This window comes from Oncorhynchus tshawytscha, linkage group LG26, assembly GCF_018296145.1.
Source record: "Oncorhynchus tshawytscha isolate Ot180627B linkage group LG26, Otsh_v2.0, whole genome shotgun sequence".
Lineage (NCBI taxonomy): Eukaryota > Metazoa > Chordata > Actinopteri > Salmoniformes > Salmonidae > Oncorhynchus > Oncorhynchus tshawytscha.
The window spans coordinates 27,535,127-27,553,349 of record NC_056454.1 but is presented as its reverse complement, the minus strand read 5'-3'; the positions used below and the strand labels follow the sequence as shown (position 1 = coordinate 27,553,349).

Below are 18,223 nucleotides of genomic sequence, written 5' to 3'. Positions count from 1 at the left end.
AGGACCTCATAAAAAAAAATGTAGACGTCCACAAGTCTGGTTCATCCTTGAGAGCAATTTCCAAATGCCTGAAGGTACCAAGTTCATCTGTACAAACAATAGTACGCAAGTATAAACACCATGGAACCATGCAACCGTCATACCGCTCAGGAAGGAGACACGTTCTGTCTCCTAGAGATGAACGTACTTTGGTGCGAAAAGTGCAGAACAACAGCAAAGGATCTTGTGAAGATACTGGAGGAAGCAGGTGCAAAAAAATGTCCTCTGGTCTGATGAAACAAAAATAGAACTGTTTGGTCATAATGACCATCGTTATGTTTGGTGGAAAAAGGGGAAGGCTTGCAAGCCGAAGAACACCATCCCAAACGTGAAGCACGGGGTTGGCAGCATTGTTGTGGGGGTGCTTTGCTGCAGGAGGGACTGGTGCATTTCACAAAATAGATGGCATCATGAGGGTGGAAAATGACGTGGATATATTGAAGCAACATCTCAAGACATTAGCCAGGAAGTTAAAGCTTGGTTGCAAATGGGTCTTCTAAATGGACAATGACCCCAAGCATACTTCCAAAGTTGTGGCAAAATGGCTTAAGGACAACAAAGTCAAGGTATTGGAGTAGCCACCACAAAGCCACCACAAAGCCCTGACCTCAATCCTATAGAAAATGTGTGGGCAGAACTGACAAACCTGATTCAGTTACACCAGATCTATCAGGAGGAATGAGCCAAAATTCACCCAACTTATTGTGGGAAGCTTGTGGAAGGCTACCCGAAACATTTGACCCAAGTTAAACAAATTATAGGCAATGCTACCAAATACTAATTGAGTGCATGTAAACTTCTGACCCACTGGGAATGTGATGAAAGAAATAAAAGCTAAATAAATAATTATCTCTCCTATTATTCTGACATTTCACATTCTTAAAATAAAGTGGTGATTCTAACTGACCTAAGACAGGGAATTTTTACTAGGATTAAATGTTAGGAATTGTGTAAAACTGAGTTCAAATGTATTTGGCTAAGGTGTATGTAAACTTCCAACTTCAGCTGTACCTAGCATTCTGCTCCTGTAGTAGCCTTAACTCTGCTGCACCTACTTGGCACACTTCCCATAGAGGACATACCTAGCAGTGTCCTTACACCAGTACTAGATGTGGCCTCGCCTTTGAGATCCACAGATAAGTGTATATAATATTTCCCATTTCAAACATACCTAGCCAAATACTCTGTAGTCTGCTGTACCTACCTGGCATGGTGCCGGTACAACCACAGCGCGCCTCTTTAGAACCCCCACTGGAACAGAAAGAAAAACAGTGGAACATTCCACTGTGCCGCTGGACCTTTCTCTTCACATTTAGAACAAAAGGGGAAACCTGGCTTAGAAAGGAAGTGAAAAGAAATTAATGACAGAAATGAGTATAAGAATAATTGAATACAAAATGGAAATACAGGGCCATGCTGACCCCTGACCCGGGGTTGGTCCCACACAGAGTAGGACCCTGGCTCTACAGGGGTGTAGGAGATGGAATAGGAGCCATCACTGTTATCCACCACCGCCACCTCCAATCTGCTGCAGAGAACACAAGTAACCCTTTTCTTAACACCAACAGATATAATGTATTATGATGTAAGGAACAGTAAAACATTCAAACCTTGTATGACCCCTTTATTAAAGCATAAGCAGACTCCTTTACTCACATGTACATTCACACACATGTATACACCCATACTCACAAACACACTCACAGCCAACGCTGCTGTCCCATGTACACAGAGACTACAAAGCACAACCCCTTTTTGCCCTCAGAACAGCCTCAATTCATCGGGGCACGGACACTACATCGGTGTCGAAAGCTTCCACAGGGATGCTGACCCATGTTGACTCCAATCCTTCCCACGGTTGTGTCAAGTTGGCTAAATGTCCATTGGGTGATGGACCATTCTTGATACACATGGGAAACTGGTTAAGCGTGAAAAGCCCAGCAGCGTTGCAGTTCTTGACACAAACCTGTGCGCCTGGCACCTACTACCATACATACCCTGTTCAAAGACACTTCAAACTTTTTTCTTGCCCATTCACCCCCTGAATAGCACACACATACAATCCATGTCTAAATTGTCTCAAGGCTTAAAAATCCTTCTTTAACCGGTCTCATCCCCTTCATCTATACTGATTGAGGTGGGTTTAACAAATTACATCAATAAGTGATCATAACTTTCAACTGGATTCACCTGGTCAGTCTATGTCATGGAAAGAGCAGGAGTTCATACTGTTTTGTACACTCAGTGTGTATAAAGACATTAAACACTGGACACGTCCTGTTTCTTTTATACTATTTTCCACACTGTGTATTCAAATACAATGCCTTCAGAAAGTATTCATACCCCTTGACTTATTCCTTATTTTGTTGTGTTACAGCCTGAATTCAAAATGGATTAAATAACCCCCCCCATCTACATACAATACCCCATAATGACAAAGTAATAACATGTTTTTAGAAATTGAGGCAAATTAATTGTAAATTAAATACAGAACATTCACTGTCTTCATAAGTATTCCCACCCTTGAGTCAATACTTTGTAGATGCAGCGTTGGCAGCAATTAAAGGTGTGTCTTTCTGGGTAAGTCTCTAAGAGCTTTCCACACCTGGATTATGCAACAGTTGTCCATTATTATTTAAAACATTCTTCAAGCTCTGTCAAATTGGTTGTTGATCATTGCTAGGCAACTATTTCAGGTCTTGCCATAGATTTTCATGTAGATTTAAGTCAAAACTGTTACTCGGCCACTCAGGAACATTAACTGTCTTCTTGGTAAACAACTCCAGTGTAGATTAGGCCTTGTATTTAGGTTATTGTCCTGCTGAAAGGTGAATTCATCTCCCAATTTGGCCTGTGCTTAGCACCATTACGTTTCCTTTTTGTCCTGAAAAACCTCCTAGTCCTTAACTATTACAAGCATACCCATAATTTGATGCAGCCACCACTGTGCTTGAAAATATGGAGAACGGTACTTAGTAATGTGTTGTTTTGGATTTGCCCCAAACATAACACTTTGTATTCAGGACATAAAGTTCATTGCTTTGCCAAATTGTTTGCAGTATTACTTAAGATTCTTACTGCAAACAGGATGCAAGTTTTGGAATATTTTTATTCTATACAGGCTTCCTTCTTTTCACTCTGTCATTTCAGATAGTATTGTTGTGTAACTAAAATGCTGTTGATCCACCCTCAGTTTTCTCCTATCATAGCCATTCAACTCTGTAACTGTTTTAAAGTCACCTCAAGGTGAAATCCCAGAGCGGTTTCCTTCCTCTCCGGCAACTGAGTTAGGAAGGACATCTGTATCTTGTAGTGTTGTGTTGTCTCTCTTGTCGTGCTGTGTGTTTTGTCCTATATTTATATTTGATTTATTTAACATTTTTAATCCCAGCCCCCATCCCTGCAGGAGGCCTTTTGCCTTTTGGTAGGCCGTCATTGTAAATAAGAATTTGTTTTTAACTGACTTGCCTAGTTAAATAAAGGTTAAATAAATCAAACAAAAATCTTTGTAGTGACTGGATGTATTGATACACCATCCAAAGTGTAATTAATACATTCACCTTGCTCAAAGGGATATTCAATGTCTTCTTTTTTGTTTTGTTTCCCATCTACCAATAGAAAACTTCCCTGGTCTTTGTGGTTGAATCTGTGTTTTAATGTTTTAAAGTCACTGCTCGACTGAGGGACCTTACAGACAATTGTATGTGTGGGGTACAGAGATGAGGTAGATATTCAGAAATCATATTATAAACTGGTTGGTTTGAACCCTGAATGCTGATTGGCTGAAAGCCGTGGTATATCAGAGTGAGCCCATGCAACTTATTATGTGACTTGTTAATCACATTTTTACTCCTGAACTTATTTAGGCTTGAATACTTATTGATTCAAGACATTTCAGCTTTTAAGTTGAATGAATTTCTAAAAATGTCCAAAACAAAATTCCACTTCGACATTATGGAGTACTGTGTGTTGGCCAATGATGAAAAAAATCTAAATTGAATACATTTTAAGTAAATTGAATACATTTTAAGTAAGACAACAAAATGTGGAAAAAGTTAAGGAGTCTGAATACTTTCTGAAGGCACTGTACTGTTTTCTTACACAGCTCATTCTAATTTATCTGTACATTACATTTTAGTTACACTGTTTATACACACCGCGTATTTATATATATACTGTATTATTGACATGGCTCACTGTAATATAACTACCGCTGTACATATTTTTTTATTTAACCAGGCAAGTCAGTTATGAACAAATTCATATTTACAATGACAGCCTAGGAACAGTGGGTTAACTGCCTTGTTCAGGGGCAAAACGACAGATTTTTACCTTGTCAACTCTGCGATTCGATCAAGCCACGTGATTTTGATTCTATTTTTTATCACATCATGATCGTGACTAAATAGCACCTACTGGAATAATCAAGAACTTGATTAACTCAATCAGATGTGTTAGCTGGGATGGAACAAAACCCTGCACACCCAGTACTACAGACAAAGAGGTAGATGTGCATGCTGCAGATCAGATGGTTCCTCACCTGTCTTTCTTCTCCTTGTGGACCATGCTGACCAGGACCAGGGACGGCAGGGACCTGTTTCCCAGTCCCTGCCGATGAAAAACATACCCACACCATGATGCTGCCAACACCATGCTTCACTGTGGGGATGATGTTCTCAGGGTGATGAGAGGTGTTGGGTTTGCGTCAGACATAGCGTTTTTCTTGATGGCCAAAAAGCTCCATTTTAGTCTCATCTAACCAGAGTACCTTCTCCCATATTTTTGGGGAGTCTCCCACATGCCTTTCGGTGAACACCAAATGGGTTTGCTTATTTTTTTCTTTAAGCAATGGCTTTTTTCTGGTCACTCTTCTGTAAAGCCCAGCTCTGTGGGGTGTGCAGCTTAAAGTGGTCGTATGGACAGATACTCCAATCTCCGCTGTGGAGCTTTGTAGGGTTATCTTTGGTCTCTTTGTTGCCCCTCTGATTAATGCCCTCCTTACCTGGTCCGTGAGTTTTGGTGCGTGGCCCTCTCTTGGCAGGTTTTTTGTGGTGCCACATTATTTAAATGTTTTAATAATGGATTTAATGGTGCTCCATGGGATGTTCAAAGTTTATAATATTTTTTTGTAACCCAACCTTGATCTGTACTTCTCCACAACTTTGTTCCTGACCTGTTTGGAGCGCTCCTTGGTCATCATGGTGCCGCTTGCTTAATGGTGTTGTGGACTCTGGGGCCTTTCAGAACAGGTGTAAATATACTGAGATCATGTGACACTTAGATTGCACACAGGTGGACTTTATTTAACTAATTATGTGACTCCTGAAGGTAATTGGTTGCACCAGATCTTATTTAGGAGCTTCATAGCAAAGGGGGTGAATACAAATGCACGCACCACTTTTCCATTTTTTATTTTTTTGAAACAAGTTATTTTTTTAATTTCACTTCAACAATTTGGAATATTTGGTGTATGTCCATTACATAAAATCCAAATAAAAATCTATTTAAATTACAGTTTGTAATGCAACAAAATAGGAAAAATGCCAAGGGGGTGAATACTTCTGCAAGGCACTGTATACCCACAGTCTAGTCTATGGTCTCTAGAGACACTGGCCGTGTGTGCTCCAGTAAAAGCCGTGCACCGTGGCTGTCACACTGCACCAGCACCTGTTGCTCTTAAAACAGTTTACTGCTTCACCTGTCCTAGGCCTACTAGAGTGGGCCAAACCGCTGACTTAAATCTCTTATCTCAGAGCCTGTGTAGTTTTCACAGACATGAACAAAGGCACACATTTACAAATATGTTTGATAGGAATGGCTTAAGCCTGGATTTTCTGATGTGTCGATACTAAAGCCTTATGTTATTTTCAGCTTTCCATATAAACGTTAAACATGGGCACTAATCCTAAAACAGCCTTACTCTCAGGCACAAGAACATGGAAAGTAAAGAAACAGTGACCTGGGCTGCAGGTTCTTTCTCCAACCTTATAACAAACAGTCTTCAAGCTCTGTGACAGGCAGAAAGACAAAACACACACACCTGCATTATGTATTAACATTACATGAATACGACAAAGGTCAGTTTACTTTGACACAGAGAGATGGTTTCTCAGAAGCCTCTATTTGCTATAGCCCTGCATCCCCAGCTCAGCTCAACAGGTAACCGTTAGTCAAAGCAGAGAATAGCTGTTTGCACTATCACAGTGGGCATGCTGCTACAGAGTAGTGTGTGAGTCTCAAATACCTGTCATCTGACAAAGGAAATGCCTGCCACTTTAAATGTTTCCATAGAGACAAGGAATGTCACCAGGTAGTTATCCCCTACATACCATTGCCTCAGGGCGCTGTTTGAGTGTGTGTGTGTGTGTGTGTGTGTGTGTGTGTGTGTGTGTGTGTGTGTGTGTGTGTGTGTGTGTGTGTGTGTGTGTGTGTGTGTGTGTGTGTGTGTGTGTGTGTGTGTGTGTGTGTGTGTGTGTGTGTGTGTGTGTGTGTGTGTGTGTGTGTGTGTGTGTGTGTGTGTGTGTGTGTGTGTGTGTGCACGTAGGTCTGTGGAAAAAAGCATCACCTGAACATTTTACGCCCAAGAAATGTCTGAACTCAAGCCCCAAGCCTCTGTAACCAGTCTGGGGTCAAGACTTAGGAATCATTCCCTCACCCCAATAGTTTCTACTAGAAGTCCATAGAAAACAGAGAGGATAGTATGAAGAGAAAATTTACTATAGTTAAAGAGATAACTTCATGGCTGTTAAAAGTGGGACAGTGGAACTGTCTCGGAAGTAGGGGCTAAGGGAAATAGGGTGTAGGAGGCGGGGCTAAGGGTTGTTTCAGGACAAAGCCTTGGTCTGGGTCTCACCTTCCCCCTCGATGGTACACCTGCTGAGCTCCAGTGTCTTTGCGTGGATCACCTCCACCACCGGGTACCCCCCCACCTTCCCTGCACTCTCACGTGGCAGGAAGCAGATACTGCTACTGTTATCGGGGGCGATGGTTGCTGGGTGGGGGTCGTAGTCAGTCTCCACCAGGTTGACCAGCCTGCGGAGGGTCACGCCCTTGGCACTCAGGTTCTCTGAGTCCGACCCGCACATCAGCAACCGCTCTGTGAATGCCATCCCCCCACGGGCGTCTGACAGGGCCTGCTGTAGCTGAGCCCTTTGTAGGTGGAGCTGGTTCCTGCACTGCAGACGCAGCTCCACTAAACACCGTAGCAGCGACAGGCAGTGTGACTCCACAGCACTAGCGTAGCCCCTCGCAAAGGAACGCACCTCATCCGCCGTCGCATCCATCCTGGCCTGCAAGACCTCCTGGGATAGGTCCACCTTCCGCAGCGACTCCTCCAGCCGGTCCAGCCGTGACAGCAGGAGCCCGGTTACCAGCTACCGGATACAGTCCCCATGGCGGTCGATGACGTCAAGTGTCGGGAGGCAGTAGTGGTCACGGTGGAAGGTGGCGGCACACTCCAGGCAGATGGGCAGGTCGCAGATCTCACAGAAGAGACGCAGCTCCTGACGGGGTGGAGGGAACACAGGACGGGCCGAGAGAGACGATCCTGGGTTTTCAGGTCCTCCAGACATTCGACGGTGTGAGTCGACGTCCTCTTCTGTCTCCTGGGGAAGATAGGAAGATGGATATGGTGAACTCATATGGTAGGTCACAATAAACCACACAGTAATTACATGCCTATGTAATTACCATGTTATAATCATTCCAAAGCTAAAACGAACCCCATTAAAGCCCTTTTTATTAGTTAACTTGCAACAAATTGGACATTGGTCGTGACTCATGAGTTTGGCCTACAAATTCTTGCACTCACCTTTGTGCTTGACAGAACTCACAAAGGTTGACACAGCAAACCTCACAACGTTTCTCTGTGTCCCAGTCGCTGCACAGGTCGCATACCACAGAGTTTTCGCTCATCAGTGTCTCCAGAAACACTTCATCCAGGGCCAAGTGGTCAGTGGTCAGCCATTCTACCCCGGACAACGGGATGTCCACCTCAGAGTCACACTCGGGACAGAAACCCGTGATGGCAGAGGAGGGCGACTCGCCTTCCAGATGTACCGCTTTGCCATTGTGTACACCAGGGGACACCGAAAACGGTTCCAGTTGACGACCGCAGCCTGCGTAAAAAGTGTATAAACATGGCAGAATTTTAGGCTCACGATATCAACGTCTACAAACGCTGCACGCTGCGCTCTCATTGACCACGACGCCCCCCTTATCTCCGTTGTTAGAGCTCGAGTTTGTGGTCGGGGTTGGCGGGGAATCCACATGGTCCTTCTCCAACTTTTTGTCTATAGGTGACATGGTCTTTTTATAGTCTTGTCTCGTTGTTTTCAAAACACTTTGTACAGGTTTTTGTTGAAGAATTTACCGGTGTCCGAAATCGACCAAGCCTATTTGAAAAAAAGCCGGCTTGCCCCACCACAGAAAACACTGAGCTAGGCTGAAGCACCTGCATTTTGGAGCTGCCTTACTCAAGAAAAAAAAAGAGACCATGTTTGTATGCAGCTTTAATAACTCAATTATATATATATATATTTTTACATTGTTTGCAAACTGATATGTGACATGTAATGCCAAAATAACATGCAAAGCAGGCAAGCCCCCCCAAAAAACAAATATTATTGTTATACATTTTTTTGCTAAAAATGTAGGGCTCAAAACAGGTGGGGTACTGCCCCACCTGCCCTGAATGACGGGTCGCCACTGGGCCACAAACACACACACACATACACAGTTTGTCGCCACTTGTTAATCCAACACAAAATCCATCAGACTCCAGGCAGACCAAGGCAAGTCGAAAGTCACCAGACCAGTTCACTTCACCACAGACAGTAATTTTAGTCATCTTGCCTGTAGGCTATGAAGAGTAGTTTGTGTGCATGTGTTAATCAGGTTAGTTGGTAGATCCAGAAAAAGAAACTGGTTGTAGCTGCTAGGACGTGCCGTTGGGGTAGTAGTATGGGTGGTGCAGCTGCAGTAGAGAATGAGAAGAAAGTCGTCGTTGATATCTCTATATCTGTAATAAAAAGGAAAGATGCTGACTATACAGTAGGCACACTACCAAACGCAGGGTTGGGCAGGACATGTAAACTCATTTTTAAAAAACTGTAACTAATCAGTTACATTACCAGCAAAAATATTGTAATCAGATTACAGATCCTTTTGCAAAACTAGATGATTACTTTTAAATCTAGATGATTACTTCTTAGATTACTTTTACATTTTGGTAGGATGTTTGTTAAAAAAAGACATTGACACCTTTCTGTTTTCTCAATGACATTCAATTCAGCATTGAAAAAAGGTGTATGTTTACATTTGTTCCACTTGAGTGAGTCTTGAGTGAGTTAGAGACCACTATTATGACACACCAAATGCGTTTGTTGGATCCAAAAGTAACTGAAAGTAATCAGATTACATTACTGAGTTTGGGTAATCCAAAAGTTAGGTTGTGTTACTGATTACAATTTTGGACAGGTAACTAGTGACTGGCCGTGACTGAATATCTATACTAGCGTACTAAATAGTAAGCGACAAAAGAACGTTTCATAGTATGTGAAATAAAATAAAAAATAGTACTCCGAATGCATCAAGAAATGCACGATTGTGTTGACCCCCGCCATTAGTTTATTTTGGTACAGCGTGTCAATTTATCTGATTATCAGCTGTTGTCAAGCACATGAGTTGGAAAAGATGAGTGAATTTTACTAAATCAAATGCCGAAATTAGTATGCAGTTTAAGTATGTAGTAGTACTCTAGTATGGGTATTTGGACATGTAACGGATTACATTTAGAAAGTAACCTACCCAACCCTGGCCACCAGTCATTATTTGTTACTTTATTTTTTGTTTAGCTGTCCTGGTTGGTCAGGTAGTCATGGTGATATAGACTGAAGAGACTGTAGGGTTAAATGCCACATCAATTGTCACTTTATTTTTTGTTTAGCTGTCACGGTTGGCCAGGTTGTCATGGTGATATAGACTGAAGAGGATGTAGGTGTCATCACTTGAGGGAGTGACTTCACTTGTGTAAATGTTTTTAAACTGGGAGAGAGTCGTCTAACATGCCCTTCTCATCCAGATATTTGTTCAGTATAAAATACTATTTTCTTTGCCCCGAAAGGTGCTTACTGGACCTTTGACGGTTGCCCGGGAGACAGCCTTCACCAGATAGTTTTGGATGATGCAGGTGTAGCTGTCATTCAATGTAATTTGCTGAAGGGAGCTGATGAATCGGGTTATCCCGGCGGAATTGTTGAAAAAGCTAGTTTCACTCTCGTTTAGGACGTTGTCATTGACGTCCAACCAGAGGACATCTGGTTTTGGGAACCATCTCTCTCCCTCTGCCGTCAGGGTAGTGTTGACCCACTTAAATTTGGGGGCCGAGAAAGCTGAAATTAAGCATATTTTAAGAGAAAGCTACTTTGTGTGTAGTTCTACAAATGTGAATTGTGAAATATTGAGAATGCCTAAGACTTGTCTTCTTACCTGCAACTCTGAGGTTAACACTGTCAGTCCCTGAGCCACTAGGGGCATTCACACTGCAGTAGTACACCCCCTCATCTTTCATTTTCACGTTCCTCAGCAACATAGAGGCATTGCCTCCACCTATGGCGTCAGAGAACAGCTGGGTTCTATCTTTAAACTGGGGGTTCTGCTCCGTCAGCTGGACTGCTCCTTTATTGTACCTGTACACCACTTCGCTGAGTCCCTTCTTCTTCCATGTGATTGACACCTGACTGGTCGATTCCCCGCTGTTAGTTGAAGTCTTGAACTTGCAGCTCAGGATGACATCCTCCCCCAGGTTCCCGATGGGCCACTTGTTATTGCTATCCACAGTGCCCTGGGAACCCCCTAAACCCTGAACTAAAGGACAGCACACAGCAAAAGAGAACACAACATACAGGAGGTTTGATTAACACAGAGATACTGTGTGCAGTTCATAGAGACTTTTGTTACCCACATACACTGGCACACACACACAGACAGGTACGCATGCACTCACATATGCTCAAATGCATGTTACATGTTAACAGAGACATGACATGGATATTGACAATGAGGATGACACAAGTGAATACACAGTATTTTAAAAATAAAGGTAAAAAAAATAATAATAATAATAATATATGGGTTTTTCTATAAACTATTGTACCAGTGAGCATATCTTGTAGTAGACAACTGTTTGGAGCAAAGTCATTAACAATCATTTGTATTTTTTTTCATGTGAATAAATTAAGATATAAAGGGGGAACATAGATACATTCAATAGAATTGATAACTTGAATCAAAACCTATGATTAAACCCATTCTCGTGCTTGGAGTCTTCACAAAACTAGTGTGACAAAACAACCTTTTTTCCCTTACATTTATGATACTGTTGTTTGATGTTATATCGTATAGTAAGCATTTAACAATTTAATTACACATTGACCTTGATCCTGTGAAATTCATGGATATTGCTGTCAGACACTTTTTTTTTGGGGCTGTCTCAAAGTATACTGTAACCTAACATTTCGCATCTCCGTATGTTACGTTGTGAATACAGTTTTCATATCCAAAATAATGTATGTGATTGCAAAATCCAATGTTTCAAACAGAGAGAAACTTTAATATGATTAATAAAACAAAAATGTATACTGTGTTTAACAGGGTTCTTCAATAATAATGGATAGTTGTCTGATGTCTATCTGTTTAATTATGTGGGGACATTATCAAACAACATCTTCTGATTCAGGAAATAATTTACTGAATGACAGCCAATTGACAAGAGCATGTGTGATTCTACAAGCGATTTAACAACAGCCAAAGAGCGGGAATTAATGCTGATCTCAAGCCTTGGCCGAACATTTTGGGGTGTATGTTGTTATGGTGGCCAAGAAAAATAGCCTACTTCCCGGACAACATTAAATCAAGATTCCTGAGGTATAGTGCTGAGCGATTAACCGACATTTAGATTATTTTTTCTTTTTTAAACAACTAATTGACATTGCTTCAATTATTTGAATTATATTTTGTTCGTGTTTTTATGTGATTTCAATCGCACATTGCACATTTTCTATACGTATGTCAGATCCAGCCAGAACTGTGTGAAGCAGGGAGTTGTAGTTTCCAACAGACCAATATTGTACATAGTTTAGCGCATAAAACGTGATAATTAACTACAATGACCATAATCCCTCGGCATCTACTTGTCTGCACATTGTTCACTACATACCTGCAAATGACACAGACAAGATGAGGATGATGAGTCCAGCGGCCACAAAGATCATGACTATCATCCTGGAAATGTAGATGAAAAAAATCAAGCAAGATCTAGCAAGGACCTTCCAAGTCAATTGAACATCACAATATCCAATGATAAATTCAACTGACTATGCACATGTTGGTGATATGAAGCAAAGCTGTTGCTGGCCTCCAACCACCATATTTTTTAGAAAGACACATTGAATAGTGGCCTCACCCCCAGAAGATGATCTGTCCAAGGGAGGCCATGGCTCCTTGGTAGCTGTGTCTTTATTTACAGGGTTATGATAGTTCCAGCTGCTCCCTTGACCAGAGTCCACATACAGTACCGTATGTTGTGTTGTCTACAGCAGCTACATATGAGATTGACAGAAGCTCCACACCCACCGTAAGGTATTAATGCAATATCAAACATTGAACTCTTCTTGAGTCAATATTGTCACTGTTAGTTACTAGTTACTTGTCCACAATTGTAATCAGTAACCTAACTTGGATTACCCAAACTCAGTAATGTAATCTGATTACTTTCAGTTACTTGTGAATTACTTTCCCCTTAAGAGGCATTAGAAGACAAAAAAGGAACCATCAAATGTAGTTGGTGTGTCATAGTGGTCTTTGACTTGTGTTCAGACTCCCTCAGGAGGAACAAACTCAAAGTTGCGCCTTTTTTAGATGATGAATTTAATGTCTTTGAGAAAACAAAAAGGTGTCGTTTTTTCCCCGTTTTTTTCTCACAAGCATCCTTTCTGAATTTAACAGTAATCCAATAACTAATTATCTAGTTTTTCAAAAGTATCTAATCTGATTACAGTATTTTTGCTGGTAACGTAACTGATTACAGTTACAGTTTTTTTGTTATCAGATTACATATAATTTATTACATGCTCATCAGAGGCTGCGGTCATAGTGGCCGGGGACTTTATGGCCAGGGACTTTAATGCAGGGAAACTTTTAAATCAATTTTACCTCATTTCTACCAGCATGTTGAACGTGCAACCAGAGGGGGAAAAAACTCGACCACCTTTACTCCACACAGAGAGACGCATACAAAGCTCTCCCTCGCCCTCCATTTTGCAAATCTGACCATAATTCTATCCTCCTGATTCCTGCTTACAAGCAAAAACTAAAGAAGGAAGCACCAGTAACTCGGTCAATAAAAAAGTGGTGAAATGAAGCAGATGCTAAGCAACATGACTGTTTTGCTAACACAGACTGGAATATGTTCTGGGATTCTTCCGATGGGATTGAGGGGTACACCACCAGCCACTGGCTTCTTCAATAAGTGCATCGATGACTTCTTCCCAACAGTGACTGTATGTACATACCCCAACCAGAAGCCATGGATTACAGGCAACATCCTCACTGAGCTAAAAGGTAGAGATGCTGCTTTCAAGGAGCTGGACTGTAACCCGGAAGCTTATATGAAATCCCGCTATGCCCTCCGACGAACCATCAAACAGGCAAAGCATCAATACAGGGCTAAGATAGAACTACACCGGCTCCGATGCTCGTTGGATGTGGCAGGGCTTGCAAAGTATTACAGACTACAAAGGGAAGGACGGCTGCGGGCTGCCCAGTGACACAAGCCTACCAGACAAGCTAAATTACTTCTATGCTCGCTCCGAGGTAAGTAACACTGAAACATGCATGAGAGCATCAGCTGCTCCGGACGACTGTGTGATCACGTTCTACATAGAATGTGAGTAAGACCTTTAAACAGGTCAACATTCACAAGGCCGCAGGGCCAGACAGATTACCAGGACGTGTACTCTGAGCATGCGCTGACCAACTGGCAAGTGTCTTCAATGACATTTTCAACCTGTCCCTAACTGAGTCTGTAATACCAACATGTTTCAAGCAGACCACCATAGTCCCTATGCCCAAGAACACTAAGGTAACCTGCGGCAGGGTAGCCTAGTGGTTAGAGCATTGGACTAGTAACCGTAAGGTTGCAACTTCAAACCCCCGAGCTGATAAGGTACAAATCTGTCGTTCTGCCCCTGAACAGGCAGTTAACCCACTGTTCCTAGGCCGTCATTGAAAATAAGAATTTGTTCTTAACTGACTTGCCTAGTTGAATAAAGGTAAAAAATAAAATAATAAAAAATGACTACTGACCCGCAGCACTCACATCTGCAGCCATGAAGTGCTTTGAAAAACTGGTCATGGCTCACATCAACACCATTATCCCATAAACCCTAGACACACTCAATTTGCATACCACCCCAAAAGATACATAGATGATGCAATCTCTATTGCACTCAACGCTGCCCTTTCCCACCTGGACAAAAGGAACACCTATATGAGAATGCTATTCATTGACTACAACTCAGCGTTCAACACCATAGTGCCCTCAAAGCTTATCACTAAGCTAAGGAACCTGGGACTAAACACCTCCCTCTAATACTGGATCCTGGACTTCCTGATAGGCCGCCCCCAGGTGGTAAGGGTAGGTAACAACACATTCACCATGCTGATCCTCAAAATGTGGGCCCCTCGGGGGTGTGTGCTCAGTCCCTCCTGTACTCCCTGTTCCCTCATGACTGCATGGCCAGGCACGACTCCAATCCCATCATCAAGTTTGCCGATGACACAACAGTGGTAGGTCTGATCACCAACAACGATGAGACAGCCTACAGGGAGGAGGTCAGAGACCTGGCCATGTGGTGCCATGACAACAACCTCTCCCTCAACGTGATCACGACAAAGGAGATGATTGTGGACTACAGGAAAAGGAGGATCGAACACACCCCCATTCTCATCGACGGGGCTGTAGTGAAGCAGGTTGAGAGCTTTAAGTTCCTTGGTGTCCACATCACCAACAAACTAACATGGTCTAAGCACACCAAGACAGTCATGAAGAGGGCACGACAAAGCCTTTTCCCCCTCAGGAGACTGAAATCATTTGGCATGGGTCCTCCGATCCTCAAAAGTTTCCACAGCTACACCAGAGAGCATTCTGACTGGTTGCATCACTGCCTGATATGAAACAGGTCAGCCTCTGACCGCAAGGCACTACAGAGGGTAGTGCGTATGGCCCAGTACATCGCTGGGGCCAGGCTTCCTGCTATCCAGGACCTCTATACCAGGCGGTGTCAGAGGAAGGCCCAAAAAATGGTCAAAGACTCCAGACACATAAGTCATAGACTGTTCTCTCTGCTACCGCACGGCAAGCAGTACCAGAGCGCCAAGTCTATGTCCAAAAGGCTTCTTAACAGCTTCTACCCCCAAGCCATAAGACTCCTGAACAGCTAATCAACAGGCTACCCAGACTGTTTGCATTGCCCTCCCTCTTTTACGCTGCTGCTACTCTCTGTATATTATCTATGCAGTCACTTTAACTCTACCTACATGTACATATTACCTCAATTACCTCAACTAACCGGTGCCCCCGCACATTGACACTGTACCGGTACCCCCTGTATATAGCCTCACTATTGTTATTTTACTGCTGCTGTTTAATGTGACAATTTTGGGGGGATTTGATGCAATCACTTACTCCCAAACCCTGGATATATGGATACAATCAGACTTACCCTTGAATCCATAGACACATAGGCCTTTGACGAATGTCCATCTCCCTTAGTTTGGGCGAGCAATTTTTTCCAGGTTGCACTAGTTTAGGCCGCTCTCTTGTCATTTCTGCCTGGACATCTCTCCTCCAAAGGTTTCTGGGTCGACCCCTTCTTCTTTCCCCCTGGGGGGTCCATTTCAGGGTGTATACAATGCAACAACACCTCTTTTTATTTGTAGTTTAATGGGTTCCAGTTCAGGGTGTATACAATGCAACAACACCTCTTTTTATTTGTAGTTTAATGGGTTCCAGTTCAGTTCCCCTTTAGAGGACTTGGTTCGACATCTTTGTTATCGTCTGTTTGTTTAATCTCCATGTTTCAGATCCATACATCACCTGTTTCACATTGGAGTTGATGACTCCAGTTCTTTCAATTCAGAAAGTAGCCAAAACTGGAATCCCAATTCCAATTTTCCTCAATGCTTCTCTATGAGGAAAATGTGGAATTGTTGTTTTATTTTCTGAATTGACTGTTACATTTGATTTCAATCACTTTTTGACCGCACACCTTTTGATTTGAATGAAACTTTCTTTACATATTTTCCTGTGGTAGAAGTGGTCAGAAAGTAACTTCTTGGACCTGAATGCCAAAACACTTAACCTACTGGACACACCACATAATTTCAACGTGGAATATTGGGTAATATTTGGTAGAGACCTTGATCAATGAGATTTCAACCTTTATTCACCCACTCAAAATGTCAGCCAGAAGTTTGTTGAATTCCCAATGTGTTATTTTGGTTTAGTTCATCTAAATGTGTTATTATTGCATTTTCAACCATTTAAAAACACAACAAAGTTCAAATTGGAACAAATGTCAGATATTTTGTATTTATACAATTTAATGTGTTATCACTATGCTTCTTCTAATAGCTTAACCAAATGACCTGGATTGCAGTTGAGATATCATTAAAAGTAATTGATATGTTGGATTCACATCTCCATCTCAACCAAGAATCAAAGTTAAAGAACAGGACAAAATCAAATCAAGATGTGGAACTGCTGTTCCATGTGGGATTATGGTATCATGTGGACAGTGCATGTAAAGTGTTTATGCACTTCACTAAGATAATGTACTTAGACTTTATTTGATTGTAATTAGATGTAATTCATTTCATCGTGAGATAGACTGAACCTGATTGTGACTTCACTTTGCTGTGATATCACCCTAATTTATCTGATTTGATATTTTACACTTTGACAGAATGAGCAACCACAAATTAGTTTTGTGTCCTGTGCTGGCTTTATTTCCGCCAGGCTACACAAGATATCGCTATTTAAGAGTGTCACACCCTGATCTGTTTCACCTGTCTTTGTTCTTGTCTTCACCCCCCTCCAGGTTTCACCAATCTTTCCCATTATCCCCAGTGCATTTATACCTGTGTTCTGGTTGTCTGCCAGTTTGTTTTGTTTTGTGAAACCTACTACCGTTTTCCCCTTGCTCCTGTCCGTTCTAGTTCATAGTTTTGCCCATTCTGCCTTCCATTCTGGACCTTGCCACACCACACTGGATTATTGACCCCTGCCTGCTCTGACCCTGAGACTGCCTGCCGTTCTGGACCTTTTTCACCCATCTGGATTACTGACCCCTGCCTGCTCTGACCCTGAGACTGCCTGCCGTTCTGGACCTTTTTCACCCATCTGGATTATTGACCCCTGCCTGCTCTGACCCTGAGACTGCCTGCCGTTCTGGACCTTTTTCACCCATCTGGATTACTGACCCCTGCCTGCTCTGACCCTGAGACTGCCTGCCGTTCTGGACCTTTTTCACCCCATCTGGATTACTGACCTCTGCCTGCCCTTGACCTGTTGTTTTTCCTGCCCCCTGTTCTAGTAATAAACTTTTGTTACTTCGACACTGTCTGCATCTGAGTCTTACCTGAAACGTGATCAAGAGAGCCTCAATAATATAACACATCAGCCCAGAAGAGAGCAATATATTTTCTCCTTTGAACATCTGCAAATCCAGTAATTCCTTCTCAGACCATCTGCAGGACTACAATACTCTTTATCAAATATTCAGGGAATCAACAAAACTGTCCCTCAGACCTTCATAGAATCAAACTACTATTTTGAATAATTCTTTGTAGAATTGTGACTTTTTTTCAGCCACCATGGCAAATTTTCAGTTTTGACATTCCTTAGACTTGTCTCCCTGTTGACCAAAGCTGCCAATGTTTCAGTTTTCCTGTTTGTCTTCATTTTAGAGTACATTTTGAACCTTCCGTGCTTCTTCAAGCCTGCATGGTACAGCATACAACCCATAGGCCCTCATGGCATAGTGCACATGCTGTGTCCACCCATTATAATAACTTGTGTTATCATGCTAATTGTTAAGATCTAGCAGAAGATGTTTTGCCGCAA

The 18,223-nt window shown here is 42.3% G+C and overlaps 1 protein-coding gene and 1 pseudogene across 3 annotated transcripts; both read right to left on the bottom strand.

The window, feature by feature from the left end:
* Positions 1–6,530: 6,530 nt before the first annotated feature.
* On the bottom strand, positions 6,531–8,199 carry LOC112225035 (annotated as a pseudogene).
* Positions 8,200–8,653: 454 nt separating this feature from the next.
* On the bottom strand, positions 8,654–13,237 carry vtcn1 (V-set domain containing T cell activation inhibitor 1). 3 transcript variants are annotated; one of them, XM_042307003.1, is made up of 5 exons: positions 12,503–13,233; positions 12,257–12,321; positions 10,528–10,905; positions 10,176–10,430; positions 8,655–9,013 (listed from the first exon to the last, which is right to left on the bottom strand). In XM_042307003.1, exons 1-5 carry the CDS (start codon positions 12,532–12,534, stop codon positions 8,931–8,933), a joined length of 813 nt encoding a protein of 270 aa, XP_042162937.1. In that variant the 5' UTR covers positions 12,535–13,233; the 3' UTR covers positions 8,655–8,930. The 3 variants fall into 3 exon arrangements, with proteins under 3 accessions (XP_042162938.1, XP_042162937.1, XP_024245219.1); XM_024389451.2 differs by having other exon boundaries at positions 8,656–9,058; positions 12,503–13,231; XM_042307004.1 differs by lacking the exon at positions 10,176–10,430 and having other exon boundaries at positions 8,654–9,058; positions 12,503–13,237.
* Positions 13,238–18,223: the final 4,986 nt, after the last annotated feature.

Excerpts from the sequence above, each read along its gene's own strand:
- vtcn1 (XM_024389451.2), bottom strand. The coding sequence starts at position 12,534 with ATGGCCTCCCTTGGACAGATCATCTTCTGGGG. Across the intron at positions 12,322-12,502 it reads GGACAGATCATCTTCTGGGG|GATGATAGTCATGATCTTTG; the intron begins GTGAGGCCACTA and ends CTACATTTCCAG. Across the intron at positions 10,431-10,527 it reads TGTTAACCTCAGAGTTGCAG|CTTTCTCGGCCCCCAAATTT; the intron begins GTAAGAAGACAA and ends GCTTAATTTCAG.